Here is a 24,926-nt window from a genome sequence, read left to right on the forward strand (position 1 = left end):
ACAGCAGATCTAAAATAGCATATGAAAAAGCTAAAAAAAAAAAAAAAAAAAAGAAAGAAATAATAAAGAAAAAAAACCCCAAAACAATTAAACCAAAGCGACCTAGTCGGCAACCCTGTGGCCAGAGCAGGCGGGGCCAGCGGAGGGGCGCGCTGCCCGCAGTTAAAATGGCACCTGCTCTCCGCCCCAGCCCGGTAGGGGCGTGGCCTGGCCAGGGGGCGTGGCGGCCCGTGACACGCGCGTCAGGAGCCGCAGCGCGCGCTCGCGGGGGTGTCCGCCCCGCCCCTCCCCGAGCTCCTCCGCGCGCGCGCCGCGGCCCGGCCGGAGACAGACGCGGACACTCGGCGGACCCGCGGCGGCGGCGGCAGCAGCAGCGCGATGACGGCGGCGCCCGGCTGCCCCCGCTGCTCCCCCCGCTGCTCCCCCCGCTGCTCCCCCCGCTGCCCCCGCTGCTCCCCCGGCAGCTGCCCCTTCCCCCGCGCCGGCGGCTGGGCAGCCGCCTGGCGGGGCGCGGCGCTGCGCTTCGCGCTGGCGCTGCTCCTCCACACGGCCCGGGCCGAGAAGGAAGGTGAGACCCAGATTTCCCTTCCCTTTCTTGTCCTCCTTCCCCCCGCTCCTCCTCTTCTTCCTCCGGCGGCGGTGGGGCCGTTGGCGGCCGCGGCCCGCGCCCGCTCCCCGGCGGCGGGGTGGGGGGGCGGCCGGGGAGGAGCCCGGGGTCGCCGTCCCTTGTCCCGCATCCCGCCGGCTCTGCTCTCCCGCCGGCTCCGCATCCCGCCGCTCCGCTGCCCCGGCTGTGCGGGCAGTCGCGGCGCTGCTCCCCCGCCCCGCCGCCGCGGCTGCCGGAGTGCGGGTGTGTGGCTGTGTCCCTGTGTCGCTGACGTTTCGCGGGGGTTTCTCCTCCCTGACAGCGGCGGGGACAGGGATGGAGCTGGAGCTGTCCTTTAAATAGGGGAAAGGGAAATAAATAAATAAATAAATAAAATAGGAGGCTTGCTCGCGTTGAGCTGGTTTCCCTGCGGCAGGCTTCCAGTAGGAGACGAAGCCAAGCCAAACAGACTGGCGAAGCAGCATGAGAAAGGGCAGAAATGCACGCTTTTGCATGGATTGGATTTTTATCCCTCACCAAGTGACGGTGGGACACCCCTCTTCCTCCCCAAACTTTTGACAGGTTTCCGGAGTCAATGGCGTTTTCTCCAAACTTTTAAAAGTCCCTGTCTGACTTTCCCTAACTCGTAGTGTCTGTGATTTTGGCGTGGAGTCTTTTCATTGTGGTTTAGCAAGGAAGAAAAGCCCCGAGCGAAACACCTAAGCATAATCTGTAGCATTGCTGAGAACAGCTTTCAAGCATTTCCAAGGTGCAGACTCGTAGTCTGCTTGAAAGCATGGCTGTGCGGCAGCATGAAAAAGCAGCAGGTAAATCTAATGTATTACTAAAGTAGGTGAAACAGATTTACTTTGGCTGGACAGGAGAATTTGCTTTTCAGGCAAGTTGCTGCACCAGAGTAGGGAGGAGATTGAGGTCTGACAGGAAGAAAGGGAGTAAGAATAAAAAAGAGTAAGAATAAGAAGGGTATGGAATAGGAGCTTAGCAAGGAGGGTCTAGTTGTATGCCTAGACCAGACTTGAGGGAAGAAATGCATCCTAATAAGGCATGTATTATTAAAAAAATAGTAGGTATAACTTCTAAAGAAGGGCTTAATTCCAGTAATTTCCTAGTAGCTTCTTTTTACAAATATGGGGATGTTGATATTAAGGTGATTGAAAACCCAAATCAGTTGTTGCACAACCACTCTTGTTCACTTGACTTTGTCTACAGGAAATGTAAACATTCAGAAAACAGCATGAGTATTATCCCATATCCTTAGAGAGATTAGAATGTGTAAGTTTGTCAGTGTGGCCTATAGTGTCTTGAGGTACTAAGAGTTCAAATGCTTGAGAAATTTCTGTTTTTAACTCTTATTGTGATTGCATTCCTTCACAGGTAATAAGGTATATGTGTTTCTAAGCTTTGTCAGTGATGTCATATAGTGGTATGACGGAATTGATTCATACCCTAAAAGTTGTGACAGCTAGGGTCATGATCTGGTTGGTTCATTTGTGAATAAGATACTGGTTTTTTTTTTTTCTCTATGGGTTTTCTTGGCATTCCTAAATAAACAAGGGCAGTTTTAGATTCACAGTTTGAACAGATACGATTGAAGCCCCTCAAGACAATTCAATAGTTGTACTGATAACGTTTACTTCTGTTTATACAGTCTATTACTTAAAACTTATCCCAGCAACACATCTGTCCTTTTCAGAGGGTGAATTTGTTTCTCAACTAGAACATGGATTTCTTTTAGTCTTCAGATTTCTGACATTTCCTGCCAAGTGTTCTGCTGCTTAGGGTAGTCTATGAGTGGTACATTTAAGGTCATAAAATAAGTGTTTCTTTGGTGTTTGTTTGGTTTTTTTCTGTTGTTCATCTTTTATAAACTCCTGAGCAGAATTCACTGGCAATCTGCATTTGTGGGTCACATGTTAGGAAGTGTTGTCTTGCTTCTATTTACTGAGTGCAATGACTGTTTAAACCCTGGATTAAAAAAAAAAAAAGTAAAACAAAACATAAACCAAACAATAATTTTAAAGCAAAACAAAGATTAAGGGAACTTGTGAGATCTAGTCCCACTGATTTTAAGCTACAATGTAAGTACCAATCTGCAAGAGGTAGTGATTTCCTCAGGAGAGGAAGGACCACTTTGGACACTGGGCCTTGAGACAGCTCAAGGTGGGACCTGGAAATGAAACAGTAATTGAGAGGAAAGGAGGGGATGGTGTTCAGGCTCTGTCCTTAAGTACCTTAGTTTTTACCAGGTTGTGTCAACTTAAACGTAGTAAGACAGTTTAAAAATAATAGTCAGGAAGCAGGGAAGTAGCTAGGAATATCCTTTCCGTCTCCCAAATGTGGGCATACATTTTTCACTACAGCTGCAGGAAGGAAGCTGTGGAGGGGGATTGGGACTGAGGTTATGCATTGTTGTTCCTGAGCACTGCTGAGCTGAAGGTGGCTGTAGTAAGACACAGGGCAGTATGTGCTCCAGAGAAGTTGGTACAGAAAACACTTGACAGAAGCAACTGCCAAGTGAACAGTGTGAGAAGAATAGATCAGAATATGACCAAAGAAAATGAAAAATGAATGTGGAGGACATTCTTTTCCTCTTACCTTGCATATACATGAGGAGAAACTGGGGGAATGATGGAGCTGATGGAGAGAAAATTATGCTGGCTTCATGTGGAGTAGAACCAGCAAGCAGTTCTTTATGGATGGAGCTGTCACACGTAGAAACAGGATTGATGCTGGAGTATGCTAGATAGACATGACTATTTCTTGTGCCCAGTCTTAGTTAACGAGTTTGAGGGGGCAAATGTAAACATCTTTGCCTAAAAGCGAGAAGCAAAACTGAAATTGTGTGTTCTAGCTGTAAATCAAAGTCTTGAGGAACTGTGACATTGCTGTACACTCTCTCTGTGCTAGAAAAATAGAACTTCTGGAATTTATCTCGTATCTGAGCAGATAGCAAAGTAAACTGTGATTGAAGCAGCCAGAGAACCTTAAACATCAATTTCAGACTAAACACTGATATGTGGCTTTTCTTTTTTTGGGCCTAGCTGGGTCCTCATGGGTGCCCATGTATTGCTGAGGAATGAGTAAGACTGAGAAGGTTGTAAAATTTTATGTTTGTTTTTTTTTTCAGTTAGGAAATCTGTGAACCGTTGCAAAAGAATGACATGGCAGGAAAAAATTTCAATCTCAAAGAGCCTCTTGCTATTTAGGAGGGGCGAAAAATAACTTTATAGTTTCTTTGGCAAATATGTATGATTTTCAGGATTTTTGTAAGGCTTATCCTTTCCTGCTGTAACTATCACATTCTATATTGCCACATAGATTGAGGACCGCTATCAGTTTATATTGCTGTGCTTTTTGTTTGGTGTTTTGTTTGTTTTGTTTTGAGATTTGTTTTGTTTTGTGTTTTTTGGTCAGGGAGGGCACACAACATACACAGGATAGCTTTCTGGGTTTTAGCTAGCTGGAAGCCATAGTAATGGCACAACCCCATAGTAAGTTAAGTGTTTTGAAGATAAAGGTCTGACATGAGGATGCTTTTTTACCCAAACTGTTTTGTGTTGGTTCCCTTATTTATATACATTTATATATTTTTAGAAAGTCTTCGCTTTATACAACTAATTTTTTTTTAATCCCATTTTATTTGGCCAGCTGACTGAAAGCCTGTTGAGACTACTTTGATAGTTGTCTTACCTACCCATCTGCTCACAACATAGATGCAGGTAGAGCAAGGTTGATATTTAGGCTATGTTCAATCGCTGACTGTAATTTTTGAAGTTACATCTTGGTGCTGGATCTGGGAAAAAATTCTATTTAAACATCAACATTATGAAACCAGACAGATCAATGAAAATAGCTCTTTTTTTTTTCTTAATGCTTGATGTATTCTCTTCTAGCTTCCTAGGAACCAAGTTAGTTACTGAGTGTAAGTGGGATATTGTCATCAGAGCAGTACACTGATATGTTGGAATTCTGGTTCTATTTTTGGCATTCTTTCTAATCTCAAACAAATAACTTTTGCTTTTAGTTTTTTACTGGTACCTAAAATAGCAAACCAGGATACTTCACAGGAGTATCAAAATGAGATTAATATTGGAAGATGATTGAGAGAAAGCTTATATGTTTAATATTATAAAAAATTTCTTCACATATACTGCCTGTTTGTCATATCCTGCTGTCAGAACTAATCTACAGCATGCCAGCTTTTACTTTTATGCTGGTGTTTTGACCCTGGCTAAATCAAAATTTCATTCAGAAAGAATGACCTCAATCAAACTGAAAACACTCCAGCAGTTGAAGTAGCACATTAGAATCATGAAGAGTGTGAGGAAAACGAAGTGGGTAAAAATTGACCATGCTATCTCACTGTGGTTTTGAAACTTAAGTGTGGGACAGCTGATTAGGTCTGCACTGTGTCTGTGCGCTTGTGAATGAAAAATATTGACCATGTGCTTGGATTGAATGTGCTTACTTGCTTGTGAAATCTTTGGACTAAAATAAAGGAAAGGTTTTACTGCAGTGGACAGGAAGTTGAGAGCCCATATTCTCTGTGACCTTCAATGTCATCTCAAAGTGGGTGCTATTCTCTCCCTGCTCCTCTTTCTCCCTCACTGGAGTTCAGTTGTGTTGCACGTGTGAAGCAGACGGGGGTCCCCTCACCTGCAGAGGTCCATTGAAGGATGGTGTGCTCAGTACAGGGCCTTGGATTGTCATCTCTTGAAGGAACTTGCTGTGGATTTGTGTAGTGTCTAATATGATGAAATTCCACCAGAGTGTGCGGAAGTCAATAGGCTTTGCATTATTTAAAGCTTTCAGTTGTGATTTTTTTGTGAATGATTGCAATATGGATTGCTCTGAGTCATCTGGATGTATTTGTGCATTTTAAAATTTTCAGCTGTTTGCTTGGACATTTGCTGTGAGTCACTTTGTTTCAAAGCCTACCCAGTTTTACAGTGCTTAAAGTGATATGTGTTATGCCTCCACAGTGTGATTTACTGAGCCTGGAAGTTCAAATAATCCTTTCAAACAGTAAACTTGGTAAATTACCTGAGAGTCTGACAGTGAATGGTGGATGCTGTGGTTCATGCATAACGAGCAGTAAAAGTTATGTGACTGAAGCACAGGGTAGAACCAGTTTGGTTTGTTCCTGTGTTTGTGGGTTCGGCAAGAACAGAAGTCTATAATCTCTTTTATTTCTCATGCTTGTACCTTTGGTCCAGTGTAGCACCCCTGACTTTGTCAGTCTACAGCATGAACTTACCTGGGTACAACAGGCATTCAAGAAGTGTTTTGTTTTTTTCCTCTAAAAGACAGCAGTTGAATTAAACTTCTACTCTTCATAGTAATAAGTGGGGGTACTTGGAACAGGACTGAGTAATACCTTGAGCGGCCTCCTCTAACTAGAACTCTAATGTTCTCTGATCAGGTGACTGGGTGGAGCCTCTGGGGTCACATCCAGCCTGCATTATGCTGTAGTTCCAAAAGTTGAGCACAGTAGGTCCTTACAATGGAAGCAGCTGATTTGGTCCATTCACACTGTGGGTGTTAGCAAACTTGAATTTGAACAAAAGTTATTTTTAAAATAATTCCTGTTTTTCAAAAAATTTATGTTAATGTTTCAGCATTTTAATTATTTATATCAAGACAGAGGTTGCAGAATTTCTTCTTGCATTGGGGGAAACCAAAGGAACCAGTGACCATTAGTTCTAAATACTTCCAGTTTATCTCTCTAGTCATAAATACAATCAAAGAATAAACTTGTGTCAGATATGGATTTGTTAGAGGCAGCTGTTAAAATTTTAATGGGATGCAAGATTAATGTGTATTTCTGTTTTCACAACTATCCTTATAGAATAGTTAGTGATTTACTGCCTGCAGCAAAGATATATTGCAGCATTTGCATTTAACATTTTTGAAATACAGTTTTAACATTTTCTCATAAGCAGCCTTGGATGACTTTTGCTTTGGAATATAAAAGGATCATGTCTGTCTGTCTCTTAGAAAACCTTGGATGTAATGGGGAAATAGCAGAGAGCTGAAGGATTGCCATGCAGTTCCAGTCCCTGAAAAGGAGGAAAAAATTGAGGTGTTTCACTAGTTTGAGATTTTCCTGCTACAGTTACCAGATTAGTCTTCTCACTAAGACTATCATAGATGCGTTTTTAGTACCTCTTCTACTGCCTGGCATAGCTTGCAACAGAGAACCATCTGACAACAGGAGTTCTGCTGTCCTTATCAAACTGGTTTTAGAGGTATCTGAGTGAAATTTAGTGGAAGGAACTGTACAGGAAATGAAACTACAACTCCTTCTGTCTGTGTACTCTGTGAAGCTACAAAATGTTATGTAATAGTACTGTGTGGCTGACTAATGCAATGCACTTAGTTTTTTTTAAGTAATTTTAGAAATGGATCCATTACCCGTTCTTCATGAAGCAGTTTGTCTTCACAATGTCTTAAACGTTATCTGAGGGTTTTTTTCAGTTGAACACTTAGATCTGTGTTGGACTGTATGGATTTGGTGTAATAGGATGTACATGGACATTCTAAAGTTACTTAAACTAGAAAAATCCTGGCCAACCCTTGGTTAAAGGGTTAGGTTTTTTAGAAGTTGTTTAAGTGAGGAAGCACAGCTAGTATGGTGTTAAACAGATTAAATCACCACTTGAAGGAGTGATGATAGGAGACAAAGTTGTAAACAAGCATGGTACCAATTTAAGTAGTTTGCAATATTTCCTAATAAATATGTTGAATGAATTTAAAGACCTGTTTTCTGAAGCTTGTAAGTAAATAGAAAATCATCTAGAAACACAGAAGTTGTCTAAGTGAATCAGTGATTTGCACCAAAATACTATACAAATATTTACAGGTGGATTTTGTTGATAATGTAGATAATGACAAAAACTATCTGGGCTGCTAGATAAACTGCAAGGTGTATGGTTTTGGTTTATTTCCAGCAGTGGTTCATGTTCTGCCTCAGAGGCTGGCTATAAGGAGCTCTTCCTGGCTCTATTCTGGAACCTGTCCTGCTTTAGATCTTTGTCACTGATCTGGAGTTGGAATGTACCAATACTCAAGGGCAAGTTGCATTTGGGAGAGACCTAAACAGGACAGAACAATGAGCTGACAGGACCTTCATGAAATCCAAAAAGGACAAATGGAAAGCCCTTTATATGGGACAGAATAACCACCTGCAGGGAATACAACCTGGAAATGCTACTCATGAGTCAGCAATGTACCCTGGCAACATATAGGAGTGTAGCCACTGGGCTGAACAACGTGATTATTCCTGTTTAGTCAGCACTTAATAGAACACACCTAAACCACTGTGTCTAATTCTGTTCTCTGCCATCCCACTGGAAGTCTGCGAGGATGGTCAATATGTGCATGGCCTGTGAATGGAGGCTGAGGGATCTTGTGGCAGTGTGCCAAAATCAAAGTAGTTTATGGAGCAAAATGGAGCCCGACTCCTCACAGAGGTTCATGGCTGGAGCCCGAGACAGCGGCCATAAAGTTAAACAGGAAAGTTTGTTTGGTGCCAGGAGATGATGCTCTCTGATGATCTGAGTAAGAGAGGCACTTGGACACTATGAAATAGCATTGAAAATTCTATTTATTAAAGCTAACCACATAAAGAGAGAGTAGTACAGATAATCTTGGATCTCTTTTGATGCTGAGAGCCCTGAATTGTGTAGCACCAAACAGACCTTTGAATGGACCCCCATGTGCAACACACTGTGCAGACACCATCCATAGAAAGATGACCCTATTTTGCTCTTTTGCTGGATTTCCTTCCTTGTAAGAAGACAGCTCTATTCATAATTTTTGCTGTCAGGTAGAAAGGATGTTCACATGGGAACTTCCATCTGCACTTTCAGATAAAGCAAGGCCACCCAGGTGGCATAATTGCTGGTGGTGTTGATTGCAGCTTCTCTGGGCTCCCCCTGCAGCCGCGGAGTACGTGCAGCCCGGCCAGCCCAGACACGCAGCCCGGCACAGGGTGAGTCTGCTGGGCTTGGCTCCTGCTTGGATCACTGGCTCCCGTCTGTCATGGGCTGCCGGTCAGCATGGCTGGCACCTTCTGCCATGACATGATGAGTCTGTATTTCACCATGAGGCTGGTCAGGCATCGAAACAGGTTCTCTAGGGAGGTTATGGGATCTCTGCCTTTGGAGGTTTGCAAGTCCCAGCTAAATGACAGCCTAAAGCAACATGATCCAAATTCAGCATTCACTGTACTTCTGCAGAAGGTTGAGCTGGATGACAGTCTTAATGTCCATTCCACCCTCCGTTTCCCTGTCTCAATATTTTGTGTCTCCCCTGTGATCTTAAAACTTAGTTGGAGCTTGCAATACTTTTTTGCAGCTGATGGGAATATCTGTAAGACAGAAGTCTGACTTTTCATGTAACTCCGTGGTGAAGCCAGTGTTATGGTAATAATAATACAGATTCAATTTTGGTAGAAGCAGAGTTGTAATTGTGCCAGGAAGCTTCATGGGTTGCTGCATCACTAAAAAAGGGTGATCAAGATAAAAACAAGACCTTGTCAACCATTCCTTATTTCTGTAATTATGAATCACACACTTTTTTGTCCCCGTGTTTTTGTTTTCTTTCTCTTTAAAATTTGTTTCAAAAGGAGTATTTGTGTCCTGTCTTTCATGTGATGCATAATACAGCTATTAGTTTTTGCTTTTGCCAGCTGCTGGCAATATAGCAATACATTCAATTGTGGTTTACATGTTAATATATGAGATGTATTAAAGTTAGCAATCTGTGCAGCTAATATGTCTGAGGAAATACTGAGAGATTTGGGCAGTTAATGTTGTGAAGTTTTTGACTATTCCTTTCTTGCAGTGGAGGACATGGAGTACTTGGTCCTTACTAGAAACCATTCCCTTCTTGTTTGCTTTGGTATTCTGAACTGTGTGTAACTTCAATGTGTGGAGCCACCAACAGGCAGTTTAGAGATACCAGAGATGACCATTATTTAGTGTGTACTAGGAAGCACTGAGGCCATTCTTGCCGTCTGAATTCTCTCCTAAGTATAAGAAGATAAGGAAAGGATGTGTGTGTGTGTAACTTTTATATTGTGATACAGCTACTTTTATATTATCATATACCTTGTCAGTTGTCTTTTGTGTAGCTTAGCTAGGTCATAATGTGCCCATATGCCTTTGGCTGACCTGTATAGTCCAAAATATTCAAAAGATTAATAAATTCCTTGTTTTGGGAGAAACGTCCCAAACATTTGATATTGAAGGAGAGATGGTTTTCATTGACAGAGTCTATCTTCACAGGTGAAGTCACTCTGCCAATCAGTACTACTGAATATCATTATCTGATGGAGAAAAAGATTGAAATGAACTTCCAGTTCATCAGGGGAAATTTGATCAGAGTTTTAGTACTTGATGAGTGCTGTGAATTCTTCCTTTGATTAAATGAGATTTCTCTAGGGAAAAAGACTAGACTAAGACCTTCAGAGATTGAATAAAACATTTATTTATTTAGCTTTATTTAATTAATTATAGTTTAAAAATACCTGTTTTGTGATAAAAAAACCCTCTAATGTTGAATTTAGCAAAGGTGTGCCTATTTAGGTTGAGAATGAGTGCTAGGCATATCGAAGTAGAAATGAGAGCTATTTCTGAGTGAAGGCTTGTCTTAGAGGGCAGCTTAGTGATGAGTGAATAAGACATCTCTCCATAACATATTCTGTCACTAAGCCTAAGGGTTTGAAATTATTGGGTGAAATCATGATCTGTGTTGCACCGGGTGTCAACTTAGATCATCACAGCTGTTTGTAAAAGAGTCTGACCAGAAGACATTGTTTATTTACTTCTGAGGGGTGACTGCTTCCAGGGTATTGTAGGTAGCTAAATTGCATTTCTGCAAGCATTTAATTTCTCTATGCCTACTTGCACCTTTAATTTCTTATAAATGTTTTTGGAGTGTTCCCCCAAACTGAAATTCACCTGTTTTGTTTAATTGTTTTTGCTCTGTGTTTTATCTTCTTTCAAAACTTTCAGTTGTTCTTCTCCACCCTTTTCTCCTCTGGTTTTATCAGACCTTGCAGCCAGCTTTTTCCTGCTGGTGGTCTGTGTTCCCTCATGGCAAGTCAACAGAGTGCTGTGCTCAGCAATCAGTAAATAGTGTTACTGCCACATCATTAGCACTCTGGCTTTAACGTCAGGCCTTTGCTACCTTTCCCTGGCCTTTGCTTGTTGTATTTATAAACTTTATATGGTAGCTGAAGCAGCATTATCTTGCCTCTCTTTTCACTTGTCGTCAGCCTTAATAGCTGTTTCCAGTGGACACTCGAGTGTTGCCAAGTGAGCGTGGGAGGGGCGGGGATCTGTGCTCCTCCCTGCCAATGATACTTCTCTCAGTAACTTGGTATTAACCAAGTCGCAACTGTTACACAACAAAATCCAGACAATTGTGTTGTTGGTGTACCCTTGTTCTGAAAATTCATGCAGTTCCACATTGGTAACTGACCAAGAAAAAAGGGAGGCAAGAGCGGAACTCTCACTTAGCAGACTGCTGTTTCTGTGCCATAAGATGAGCGACAGAAAGAGTTCTCTGTAGTAGCAAGGTAGGAGTAAGGATGGAGAGCTGAGTAGCGTCCACAGAGCATAAGCCTTAGCTCTTACCTGATGGCATTCACCTTGCCAGCAAGACATTGAGATGTCAGGAGGTGTCTGCCTGGCTCTGTCACCTTCCTGTTCTGTGGAGGGTTTTTTAAAAACTCTAAAAATTGCATCTTCCTTCCTATTTTCTGTGATGTGGAGAGCAATGCTTGATCTTGGTTGGTTTTTATTAAGGTCATTAATCATCCTGGATGTATCTTTTAGGTGGGTCTTTCCATTGTGTCGATACAGTCCTTTTTTTTGACTAAGTGGGAGTCTGTTCACTGGTTCATTTTATAGAAGTATGAGTTTGGAAGACTGATGTTAATGGCAATAGCTGAAATTATTGTCATTTAATGCATTGTTCTCCTGAGGCTCCAGAAGCCATGAACTGACTGCTGTTTCTGGCAAGCTACATTTTGGATGTTGCTGTAGGCTATAATTGTTTCTATATGCTAAAAAGATTAGAATGCCATTAAGTGCATGTTATCTTTTTGCACAACAGGTTTCAGTGCTACATGAGCAGTAAAACTGCCACAGTGAAAAGTTTCTGATCTAAAACTTCAGAAATTGAGATAAATCCTTAAGAGTAGTTTGGAGGGACTGCTGTTTTCCCCCATCTCATTGCAGCACTACTTACCTTGTTTTTGAGGGTAGTTCAAGTAATTTTATGTCTGTACAGATTCAATAACAATACGTGTATAGGAGTATAATTTAATTTAAATATTGAAATTTTAAAATGGCCATCATTAGAAAGAATAGAAAGCCACATTTGGTATGGCTCAAAGCAAAAAAAAAAAAAAAGGATGCTATTTGCAGATGTTTGTTTTCTCTCTAGCTCCCTTTTAATTTTTTTACTCTCTTTAAATGATTTCTGAGAAGTTTCCATGAGTGTCAGGAGTATTGTTCTCTTTGGCTTAAAAATAGCATGCATGAAAGTTTTTCTCCTGCTTAGAGAATTATATCTCCTTTTTATTTAATTTAAAAAGAAATTATTTTAAAATAAATTTTCTTGTTCATACCCCCTGTGAATGGAATTGAGTATTGTTTCTTGAGAAGCATTTTGGAGCCAGGAAATATATATCTTTGGCAGAGCTAATGAAATTTTTGAAAAGTTTAAAAGTAAAGCATCAACTTTGAGCATCTGGCAGCTTTCAAAGTAGTATTTTGGTGGTTTTTTTCCAGTGAAGTTTTATGGCCTTTATTGCTGCCACCTGAAATCTGCCATTTTGGCCAAAAGCAGATAGTTTTTTGCACTCATTAAAAAAACTAGATGAAAATAAAAATTGCTTTAGTCAAAGTGGATGGAAATGCACACTTCTGTAAGGCAGAAATACAGGCTGAAAACAGAATAAGCATCTGAGAATAAAGGTGTATAAATAAAATGTAATCTTTTTGTGTGTCAATCTGAAATCATCTATTGTAATTTTGTTAGGAATATAAATAAAAGCAGATTTTTAGGTAGAGTACATGTTACTTGCAGTGAGCTTTTCTGTTTCTATGTATGCTTGTATAGTTTTTTGCAAGAATATATCTATCACAAAACACTTCTAATTAGTGTTAGCTGTAAAAGAAACCTTGATGCAGTTGCACTGTCTTCTGAAGCGTGAAACGCATGTTGTGAGCCAGATGTGTGAGCAGTGGCTTCAGGGTGGAGACTCACTTTCTTCCTTTCTCAGTCTAGGCAGTGGCTGCATTGTCTGTCTGGAGCCTGTGTTCTGAATCAGAATCATGCTGCCACTTTCTGTTTCATGGCTAGCTTCAAAACCTGAATTGGTGACTGAATTGCTAAAAATCTGCATCAGTCTTGACTGAGGGGAAAAGAGATGAGTGAATGAGCGCAATGTGACAACTCTTCTTACTAGGGAAGGGCCTTGCTGAGCAAAGAAACTTGTCTTTTGTCTGAAGGCAGAAATGACAGAAAAGTGAGTTAGTGAAAGATTACATGCAGACTTATTGGCTGTCAGTGATATGCTCAGTTTGTGCTGTTGAGTGCAGTAAAGTAGAAATCATTTGACTTTTTCCCCCTCACTGTGAAATAGTGAGTAGCATGCTCAGGTATTGCAAGTGATCCACTGTCTCTGTTTAGCTTGTATTAATTTGGGCATAGTTTGGTGTAAGTGAACTCTCACTTGAGTATGTACTGTGTCAAGTCAGAATTTTTTTTTAATGAGGAGTATAAAATGAGGATTTTGATGAAGATTGTCTTTTTGTTATTTAGCTTAATATATTGCTTTCTCATTTCACATGATGATTAAAGTGCATTATCAAGGGATGGTTCTATTTCAAATCTAATATATATATATAAACAGAAAATAAAAATTTGGCCAGTTGGCTTTTTGAGGGAAGGTCATTAGAGATTTTAATACTGAAGAAAGAATAAATACGTTTCTGTGTAAAAAGACTTTGAGGTGTGATGTTTGTACATGTGTGATCTTTACTGCATTGTGTGTATTTTCTTTGTTGTGATGGCTCTTCCTGAGGTCTGCTGGAAAAATTACTGATTTCCTTGTGTTATGGAGTACTGGAAAATAAGTAAATTGCCTAGGTAAGTGCAGGGGGATTTAGCTGGAAAGCAAGCCTGCTGGCTGGTGATTCTCCCTTGCCTAGCATTCACTGTCTCATGAGAGAATGACCTTTTACATTTCCAGTGAACAGTCACCTGTTGGGACGTAGGCAGAAATCCAGGCTGATAGCCACACTGACTTGTCTGTCTTGGAGAACAGGCCTTTTTTAAAGAGATTTGGTGTGTTGGACACTGAACTGGGACGTATTTCTTGAGGCTCACCAGCCTTCTGTAGTCCTGAAGCTGATTAAAATGGTCAGTCGCATTACAGTGTAATAGTGTTTTTCCTTATGTGTATGGGATTTTATTTTTTACAATGGAATTTTCCATCCATAATAATTTTATTTTTTCATTCTTTATCCACCTACCTGTATTCCCCATGCTGCTCAGTTTTTCACTGTTCAGGATGATTGAAATTGTGTGACTGTGCATAAGCAGTTAATTCATAGTAGGAGCTTTAAAAATAACTCGTCCAAGTTTAGTTCTGCACTTTAGCCAATAGTGATACAAATGTAGCAATTACAATTACATAGACAGAAGTGAATGGCATTTAGCACATTGTAATTGGCTCATGTGGTTATAGTTACCTTGAAGTGAGCTTAGTCATTAAGACAAAAGGTTAGAAACTGGACTTTAAAAAAAAACTTAACGTAAATTAGAAATTATTTAAATAATTGACCTTTCCCTATTTTGGTAAGATAGGACACTATTTTTAGAATTGGGAGAAAGTTTGTGGACTAGATGATAGAGGTTTGTATAAATCCAGTTTATAAGAAAGAAAACTGGTTTAGACAAGACTTCGGAAAGAAAACAGTTCTTTCAAGCATGTAAGAGAATACATAAAGATCATTAGCATAAAAATAAATCAATGCAGGGCTATTGAGTAGCTGTTCCAGAGCTGTTATATTTCAGAATAGTGTTTTTATAAATGTATATATGTCAGAATGTACTTCCCTATTAAAATGGAGAAATTAACAGTGGGTAAAGGACAGATAAGTGTGCAAAGCCACCTTAAAAATTGGATCTCAGTCAGAGCTGGCGTCATAAACTGTGAGCCACAGAGATTATTGTTTTTTTTTTTGTTATGCACCAAGAGCCTTGGCATATTCGCTGCTCACATTACATGCAAATTTATTCTGTTTTGTGTAATTCAGTCACAGCTAAAGACCTGTGTTGGCTAAAGTGATTTTGATATTAAGTTCCGGTTTGCTTTGGAGATGTGTGGGATTTTAAAATTTTCTTGTTATTTGATGGTTTATAGGTCTGTATTTTTCTTGTTTTAGCCCCAAATATCAAAGGCTTGGACAAGAGACAATCAAAATAGGGATGTGTTTGAGCAAGATTTCTCTATATTAGGTGTATAAACTTTAGAAAATATGCTACTTAAGTTAATTCAGCTACTGTTGGTTTAATTTTCTATCAAGCACTGTGATGTTGTTGGAAAGGGCAGGGGAAAGCATTTAGGAATCTTCTGGTAGTAATGACTTGTATGGAGTCACAAGTATGAAAGCACAAGGATAGTGCTTTCACTGTTCCAGAAAGCCATGGTTTGGGGACTGGGGTCCGTGGTTGTGGTGGTGGGTTTTCTTTTGCCATTTTTTAAGGAGTTTGGGATGCTTGGAAAGTGCTGATAGTGGAACAAGCTGTTTGGAGCAAGTGGAAAGCCTAGGTTCATGGTCTTTTTCTGATATCTTTTATGGGCTTTTCACAGTAAAGCTGACTTAAAGAAGTTGCATTTTAAAGGTTAGAGATTGAAAACAGAAAATGAAACTTAGAACATTCTTAGTGTAAGCTTCTATGTATTCTGTTAGTAGTGACCTACTGTCTGAAAAGAGGAAACCAAGAATACACAAGCCAGAAGCTGAAAAAATTTGACCCTGAAATCATATAATATCCTAGTAGCTAGAGTGACTGAAAATGTTACTGATTCTCATCAATCTGTTACATTTGCTTTTTGCAGAAGTTTGAAAGGATAGAGGTCTTCTCTTGAGAGGAATTTGTGTATACCTCTCAGAAGAAAGTATTCTCTTCAGCATAGGTGAAGAGGAAATGAGACTAAGATTCTTCTGGCCTTGAAATCTGCGGATATGAATATGTATCCTTTTCCTTCTTTGGTCCATGAACATTTAAAGTTTGACTAATAGCTATTATAATAAGCCCTCAGGGCTTCAGTTGCCTATAGGCTCAGGAAGAAATTATTTTCCATATGTGTAATGTGGCTTCTTGTCTGCTGATTTGTGCAGTGGCAGATCATGCTGTGACAGCTGAAATGCTTCCTACCCCAGATATTATGTTGTGCCCCTCTTGTGGCAGTCGCCAGTCATGTGGCAGGGATGACTGAAATAGCACAGGCAAGAGTTGTTAATTTGCTGCATTTTACTATTCCAGAGTGTTAAAGTATTGGCTACAGTGTTAGACTGGTAATGGACCATGATGGTATCAGCTTAAGCTTTGGGAAGAAGTTTTCCCAAGGGAAATTGTTAGGGACTTAGCAGAACACAGTCATCTTCCTCTGTAGCATGGGGAATGGTTCACCTAATAAAGCATGCCCAAGTGATCTCATGCTTAATTACTTACAGTGACTTTGCACATTGGTAATAACCTATTGTCTATTGGTGACATAGGTATTTTGTGTAAAAGGACACTAAAAGCTGGTTTTGGGCTTGCATTGCAAAGTTTGTGAACTTGCTTAGGTCAGGTAGTACAAATGCAAAAAATGAGCAACTGCTTCTAATTCTGGAACGGGTGAAAAAGGACCCACAAGGGCACTGTCAGCATTTCACTTTGAAGAAAACTTTGTCCTCTCTGTGGTCCATGTTGGATGGTTTGAGAGCTGCTCTTAAAGGGATTCGGGTGACTCTTTATGACTCGTCAGTGGAGGTTTTTTAAAATGTAATTAGTTTTGCCTCATTTGAATGAGGTGGCTTGTTGTTTCATCCCGAATTGAGAGTCTGAGAAGCCAGTTGCAAAAACAAGCTTTCATCTCATGAAGGTGTATGTATTTACTTGCCATTTCCTTGCTTTGATGAAATAACCAGTAAAGAGAAACGCTTGAAAGGCTTGATAGTTAGTCTAAACCAAAATGAAAGGTATAACCACAGCAACTTCATCACCACCTCGGTTGAGATGTGTCTGCTGTAAAATGGACAGCAGCCAGACTTTGCAGTGCATCTGACTTCACCTGGCACTGTCATCCGCTCTCTGAAAACATTTCTTAAATGATATAGTGATGAATAACACTTCTATTTAACAGTGTTTTCCACTCAAAATGTTCTGTAACATCTGTTGCTTTTTTCATAACTTGTTGTAAAGATGGAATAATTAAAGAGTGGCTGGAAAAGTGTTTGTAGTTTACAGAAGGTCTGCCTGAATTCAAGATGCTTGGGTAGAAAGCTTGGGCTAATTTCTAGGGGCTTCAGTGCATATTATCCTTGTGAAAGAATTGTTGCTGCTTTCTGCTCTTTGTATTGATGGTGCATTGCATTTAAATCGGGGGGAAAAAGCCTCAGAAATACTAAGAATTTGTGATTAGATGAAATAGCCTTTTATGCTTTGCTGGTTGTTAATAGATCATTTATATAAAAAGTTGTTTTCTAATGATTTTTTTTGTTTGTGCCTAATGCTACAATCAAATGCTGTGTACTCTCTTTTTCCAAACTAGAGACCTAGATAGCAATAGAATGCCACAAAGTCCAACTTCAGAGGTGCAATTCCTTTTGATTAATGGGAAGGTTTGCTTGTATCTATAATTTTTAAAATTGTGATTGCTCAACTTCCAATTTATCAAATACATGAGAAAACATAATTTCATTCTGTATTTCTCCCCGAGTTAAAAATTGAGAATTTTCCCTCTGTTCTAGTTAATCTGTAATTTGGTGTTCTTGTGCAGAGGATAAGCATGACACTTCTGTGAAATCACGATTAACTGTCATACTCTGCATTTTAACCTAACGTGTCAAAGTTTCATTTTCTTATATCTTGCACTGCAATACACTTAGCCTTTATTTCAGTGATTTTAAAACCAAAATTCAACCATTAAATGAATGTCTTGCATCATTTGTATTGCCAGTTAAATTAAGAAGAATTCACTTTTTCTTTGGTCTGGCATTAAACTTCAAACTGGCAGACCTATTCCAGTAATTTAATTTTTAAAAGCCCAGAATTTCATAAACTGTAGGACTTGATTTTCTAACAGTTCTTCAAATCGTGTTTTGGTTTGTTTGGTTTTTTTGGGTTTTTTTTTTTTAAGTCTCTTGCCCTATGTTCTGTATAGCTCTTCAGTATAAATGATTGACCAAACTCCTGATTCTTGGATCAAGGATCGATTTTTGTTTGTTTTGAGTAACATTAAGGAAGTAGCAATAAGCACACACAAAAAACTAGTAACTTATTGCTGACACTCCTGACTAGGACTTCTCATGGCACTGTACATATTGCAGTGTCAGTGTAAATATTGCAGGACGTGTTGTTTATGAGCTCCCCCTTTCTCTATGGTGATTCTCACACTCCACCTGAGCTGGGCTTTCTCAGCCTGTGCACATTAGAGTTGTGTGGTATGGTAGCTTGAAAAGTAATTGTAGAAAACTTGGTTGTTTGGGGATCTTTTAAATTTGTTTCAGGGTTTTTGCATGCTAAAAGACTTTTGGAGATGACAGCAGCAATCTTTGTCTTATATTAGCTTTTACTTTGGGTCATATGAAAGCAAGGTTGTGGAGTTTGTGCCATTAAGGTGAAGGTATTGAAATGTGTGGGGAAGTCAGGGATGCAGAATGGGGTTTGCAAACAGTGATGTGTTAAGTGGCTTAGTGAGTTTTGGATACTGAGTCAGGTATCACCAAAGCAGCCAGTGAGGAAATGTTTAGGACAAATAAATGTCAAAGCTAATGTTTCTCCATGTGGTAGGTGCCTTTACCAAGAGTGCTTTTTGTTTTCTAAAAGTACTGACTTTTTTTTTTTATTTAAAGCATCATAGAATGGCATTGTTGGTGATGTCATAATAAACAAAGCTTCAAAATGGGAGATAAAGGTCTAAGTCTCCTTTTTCAAACTGGGATTCAAAATCCATCTTCCAGAAGCAAATAGTGTACTTCTGTGTACTGGGAAATCTTTAATTTCTTCCTGTAGAAGTTGCTCCTCTTTGTGGAAAGAGGAATGTTGTCACTCTCTACTTCATCTAGTACAAATGGTACATGGTAAAGACAGTCATGCATAAAGGACATAGGAGTTATTTGCAGAATTTTTTTTTTTAATACAATTTTCTCCTTTGAGATTGCTGCTGCATTTCATTCTAAAGACCTCCTTTGTTTGTGTGTGTCTAGGTGAGTAGATTTTTTGGGAAAAATGTAGAACTCTTTGAACCTTTCTTTCCTCTTTAAAACATACTCATTCTTGTACAGTTTATTATATTTTACAGGAAGGGCAATGCTGTTATTCTTTGTCTTTAGAAGAAAGTTGCATTCCCTACATTTTAAGAGGAATTGAAAAACAATTGCCTGACCAAACATGTAGAGGAAATGAATGGAGTGTTTGAGGATCCTATATTTGACTGAGGCATGAACTTTTCATGGAGTTTAGTCTTATGGTACAAACACTTCTAAACTGTTTCAAATTTTACTATGTTCCTGTCAAGCTGGAGAGGATTGTTGCCATGCCAAGGATTAGGCTGCAGTGTGAAGGAGGCTTTCCAGATGTACAGTAAAGATTATTGGTGTGTAAATAAAACAGAAATTCTGTTTGTGTCTGAACTCTTTGTGGGCTTAGATGTATTAAACTCATTTGTTCAGGTTCCCAGCCTGTCATATTTATTCAAGTATGGGGTTGGCTTGGTACAGTCACTCTTTTTTGAGACCTTAGAAGTTGTTCCCTTTGGAGTTTAGCATTTTTACGGTAAAAGACTAATTTGCTAAGAGTGGTGCTTCTCAAGCAAAGTTAGTGACACAGACTTGTATTTGTTATTTTGGTAGATTATGCATTATTATTTTGGTTTGTCATAGCTCTGTCTACAAAAATAAGATGTTTAATTTTTTGTTTCTGATTTAGTAACAAAATGGGTTTTTGTTACATTACTTAGTTTTTTGTTTTTCTTTGCAGCTTTCATCCAGTCGGATGGAATAATAGAAATGCTACGTTTTGATGAAGGAGACCTATTGCAGGTACGTAGTCACAGTAAATCATCTGATCCAGCAATGTTGCATCTTTTTGATAACTGCTTTTTGAACTCATGGGTTTGTGGAGTTCTGAAAACAAGCAAGCATTAAGCTCAAGTCCACAGAACCTTTGAACTTTCTAGTTGCTTTCAACAGTATGGTTCAGTGTGGCCAGAGGTTCTGGTTCCTTGATGTTTTGTGTTGGGAAAACTCGTGGGGTTTACCGCAGGTTCTCTCACAGGTAGTTCTTTCTTTCTCAGAAAAATTGGGGGATACTTTGTGTTTAAGGCTCATCTTGATCTAGAGTTGAGATGCAATTGGCTAACTCATCTGCTGGAACTGCAAGTGTTGCAAGATTCCCAAACCTAAAGGCAGTTCTTGGGACCAAGTTACCACTGGGTTTAAAGAAATTCTAATTACTGCAGTGAAGCAGTTACTGTTGAAAATAGTTGTTTTGCATGTTTGATGTTGCCATTCCCGTCAGTTCTCTTTTGGTCTGAGTCAAAACAGGAAAAAAGTTGATTTTAAAGAATATATGCTGAAATTTTGAGATGGTGCTAGTAGCTAGGATGACATACATAGCAACATGGCTTGATACTAGAGCTGCATAGGTGTGAAGTTCTATTGACTAGGATTTCATATGCATTTATTTTGTGGATTGCATGTATGATGAGAATATTTTTCTTAAAATTCCTTGATGGTAATAGTCTACTACTTGAAAGGGAGCAGAGGAGTTACCAGAGCAGTTCTTGATTTATAATTTCTATCTCCTGTGTAGTTGAGAAAAGTCAGTATATGCATCAACATATTGCATGTTTCAGATCTATGATGTTGCCTTTTTTGTTTTTTCCCTGCCTACTAGGTTGTTTAGGTTCATTTTTTTCTTCAGTCCTTGGTCCTTAATGTAACTCAGGAATATCTTACTGTAGATGTTAAGACTGTAATGTCCAAAAGTAAGATACTCCAAAATTATGTAAGCTGGTTACAGGAAACATTGCCGTTAAAAACAAATAAGAAACCCCCACTACAAACCCCTCAAAAAACCCTCCCAAACCCAAACACCCTACCAAACAAGCAAACAAAAAGGCCTCAGGTTCTTCATTAGCCAGTTGTTCAGCTGTCATGTGCTAAACATATTCTTATAGTAGATATCTGTGTATAGGTTTGTATTTGGATGTGTAGAGTAGAGTGGTAGAAGTTTTCCATATAGTGGTTACTGTTTCAATTATTAAAGCTTTCAGCTGTGAATATTTCTTTAACTTGCTTGAAGATACCACATATCACCACAAATAGAAGGAAAAAAACCCACAAGACTCCGTTTATTTTCTTTTACATACTCTACTAGAACACATTTCGTTTAATAAAATCAACGTATATCATTGGCCCAGTGTTTAAGGTAAAGATGATAGATGATGGGTAGTTGCATTCACTCATCTGTAGTTTAAGTGTTCCTTTATCACCAGGATTATTTTTTAAAGCTAGTTCAAATTAATCATTAACATCTGTAATTATCTTACTTATTTTAGCACTATATTAACCACGAGTTCTTAGACTAGAAAGTAATGGTACTGCTGTGAGCCACTTAATAAGTCATATCAAGATGGGAAAGTAAAACAATTGTTAATTATACTAACCATTGTAAGATGTAGAAATATTATGGTGGAACAAATTCAAACAATTCTGCGTTGGGCTGCCACTTGATATGCTGCTGAATGTTTTATTTAAAAGAAAACAAGTGAGACAAAACTTCTGATAAGTGGTTTGTATGTTTTATGTTATGATTGTGGCTCTTAAGCCAAACATACCTACATAAGTGAAACCACTTCCTTTTAATGCAAAGGATAGCATATATTGTTTTCTCTAGCTTACAAATTATTTGGGTATTTTCATGTAGATATCAATATGGTGACATCTTGTGACTCCTTCCTGGAATTAAAAAAAAGGCAATTACACTGTTGTGAAACTAGACTTATGTCTTGTGAACAACAGTCTACTAAAGTTTTAAACCTACTGTGACGTCACTGACTGTTTCTCTTTTCACCTTTCCATAAGCTTTCACAAATGGCTGTTGTTTGTTACAAATACTATGATGTAGTGGTAAATCAGTATTGTCTAATGTTATGTCACCTTCAAACAAATGGTTTGGGCTTTTTTAAATATGAAAAATAACCAATTCAGTACATAAAGTGATTAATAATCATTGTGGTATCAAAGCCATCTCCACTCTTGGTTTATCTCCACTTCCCCCAAGAATCTGATATCTTTAGAGCAGAAACAAGCTTTTTCTTGTTAGAAAGTTGCTTTACAAGTTAAGTAAATCAAATGCCAAGCCTTGAATAATTATATTTTTAAGGATTCCTCCACTTCCTTCCAGTTAGTGTCAACCCTCTTGATACTGGTTTTTGGTACTAATTTGGAATATGTACTGTTGGTAAAATATTCCTTATGTCTTTCAATCACACTTTTTAGGAATTCCATTGTAAAAAATGAATGTGTTGAAAAGTTTGGCTTGACCAGTCTTACTGAAAACCTCTATTTATTGAAAGAGAATAAATCTTTAAATATTTAAGTAGAAAGCTTTTCATTGGTAAAAATAATCTGACAATGGAAATTTCATGAGCTCATGCTACTGGATAACTAGCAAAAGTAGAGACTGTACTCTGTGGGTGTGGACTTAGAGTTTGTGGTTTAGAAAGTGCTATACTGTGTAGTTCAACCTTCTGAGAAAAGTGAGAAAACCTTCTGTTCTTTAGCATATGTGTTCAGATTAAAGGTCTATATCTAAATAAATTTATGCTAGTTCTGCCTTTGGATTAAATTAAAATAATGAGGGAATTTCTTAATTCTGTCTATTCACATGAATTGGTCCCTTTAAGAGCTCAACTTTTTGAACTCTTCAAATAATTCATTTAGATTCTGAATATAGGGTAAGAATAGTATTACTGTAAATGCAATGTAGGGTTTGGGTTTTTTTCAATAGCAGGTTGTTTGCAGATGTCCGTATAGTTGTTTGTCACTTCAGAGTCATAGACTTGGTTGATTTTAAAGGACCTTGGGAGATCATGTATTCATTTTTCAGGTGGTGTTGTGTGTAGATGGGCTATGCCTGGCAGGTGCTTGACTCTTCTGTTCTTAAAAGATGTAGAGAAGTATGTAAGTTTCATGCCTAAGCTGGTTTTACTGATGCTTTTTTTCTCAAGGGCGTGTGTACTTGGATTTTTTTGTTAGGTTGTTTTACCTCTTCATCATGATAATTTTGTGCTGAAATCTACCTGTAGCTTCTTCATGCAAGTTTTTTACAACACTCAATTTACTGGGTTTTTATTTGTTACTACTGGAAGTGTAGCATTTATTTGAGACATTGTGCTGAGAGAGAGCACAGAGTAGTTCTTTCCCTGTCTAGTAACGCTTGTTTTAGTAATGCCAAAATGAGTAGTAAGTTTTTGAGAGCATTTTGTTTGCTCATATAGTTTGTATTTCACTGTGCTTTCCTAGCACATTGTTTTCTTTAGTGTGCTATCAGTTATTCCCTTCCCAGTTTTACATTTAAGCTCTCCTTCAGCTGAACTTAGCTACGTCAGGGTCAGGCCATCCCATCCATGTGTTGTCCTGATTATTTGAACCCTTGTCCAGACCTGACAGATGCTTCACGTCTCTGACAGTGATGTCATCTGCAACTATTAGGAGAGCTGAAATAAACTGCAACTGTTACTTTTAATAATTTGTCCTTTCATGTTAAGCCAACATACTGGCTCACTTTTTGAGGACTTTACTTTGAAAAATGAATGGTAAAGGAAAATTTATTTTTCGGAGCAAAGTTTTCTTTTTTTTATTTTTAGGTAATAAATGACTTTCCCTGGTCCTTCTATTTGTCATTAGAGCTTTTGCCTTGAGTATCTAATGTTCTTCTGGACAGTGTAGTTGAGACCACTGTTTTTTAGAGTGATTAAATTTTTTTTTTTTTTTAATTCAGACTGTTTGGAAAGTACTTCTCTTTATGTAGTAGTATTTTTAAAGTAGTGTATTGCTAAAATGAGAAAGGAAAGTGGTAAGACTTTTCAAATTATCTTACCGTGAATCTGCTGCAATAATCATAAGTGTTTGCAACCATTTTTTACAGGTAAATTCCTAGAAATTATTTTACTGATAATTACTGGTTTGCAGAATAGCTGAAATACTGGGAATAAAGAAAGCCTGTGTGCTTATATATACTTATTACATATTTGTTCATAAATTGCTGTAAACTGCTTGTTACAGAGACTGATAGTGAGATTTGCAATGGTCCTACATGACAAAGAGACAGGATCTTAATATGACTTGCAGTGGCTTCTGAAGACATGGAACCAAATTACCTTTGTAGGACTCAGCTGTGTTGGTCTCTTACTGGTGGAAGTTTAGTATTTTCTGCATGATCTCTACTTCATTCTCAGTGGTGCAGCAAAGAATTCTCTTAACATAAGTGGCAAGCTTTCAGTTCTGGTGTATCAGCAATAGTGTTTTCAGGGAGTGAAGTCTAAGTGTATTTTTTAATTAACTCAAATTTTCATATTGTATGTAAATCCATTTTTTCATATTTTATATTCATTAATTCATTAATTTTGATATTGTATAAAAATCATTTTTTGAAGGGATTTGATGTGATCTCCATTGTTATTTCTGTAGCCAAAGTGTAAAGAATACAGGCTCGTAGGTGTGCAGTAAAGTGGCTGGACCATTGACCTTGATGGGTGTATGCTACAGGACAGAGTTCAGCTGGCAGTTTGTTACCTGTGATGGAGCTTGGAACTGAGGACAGCATTGCTCAGTGTTGTCCTTAGCAGCCTGGTTGGTGGCACGGAGAGTACTCTCAGGGAGTTTAGAGATGATACCCAATTGGCCAAGGAAGGCAAGGCTGCTGTTCAGAGGGCTTTCAGCAGGCTGACAGGAACCTCGTGACCTTCAGCTCAGACAAATGCAAGGCCTGCACCTGAGAGGGAACAACAGGATGG

General features: G+C 38.9%; 1 protein-coding gene across 1 annotated transcript in view; it reads left to right on the plus strand.

Moving 5' to 3' along the window:
* The first annotated feature begins 490 nt into the window (after positions 1–490).
* Positions 491–24,926, plus strand: part of TMEM131 (transmembrane protein 131) — a 93,535-nt gene continuing 69,099 nt past the window's right edge. Inside the window, 2 exon segments of the mRNA XM_063149742.1 lie at positions 491–568; positions 19,883–19,944. Of these exon segments, the coding sequence (XP_063005812.1) occupies positions 19,912–19,944 (33 nt within the window). The 5' untranslated portion in view covers positions 491–568; positions 19,883–19,911.

The sequence above is a fragment of the Melospiza melodia genome, chromosome 2, assembly GCF_035770615.1.
Source record: "Melospiza melodia melodia isolate bMelMel2 chromosome 2, bMelMel2.pri, whole genome shotgun sequence".
Taxonomy (NCBI): domain Eukaryota; kingdom Metazoa; phylum Chordata; class Aves; order Passeriformes; family Passerellidae; genus Melospiza; species Melospiza melodia.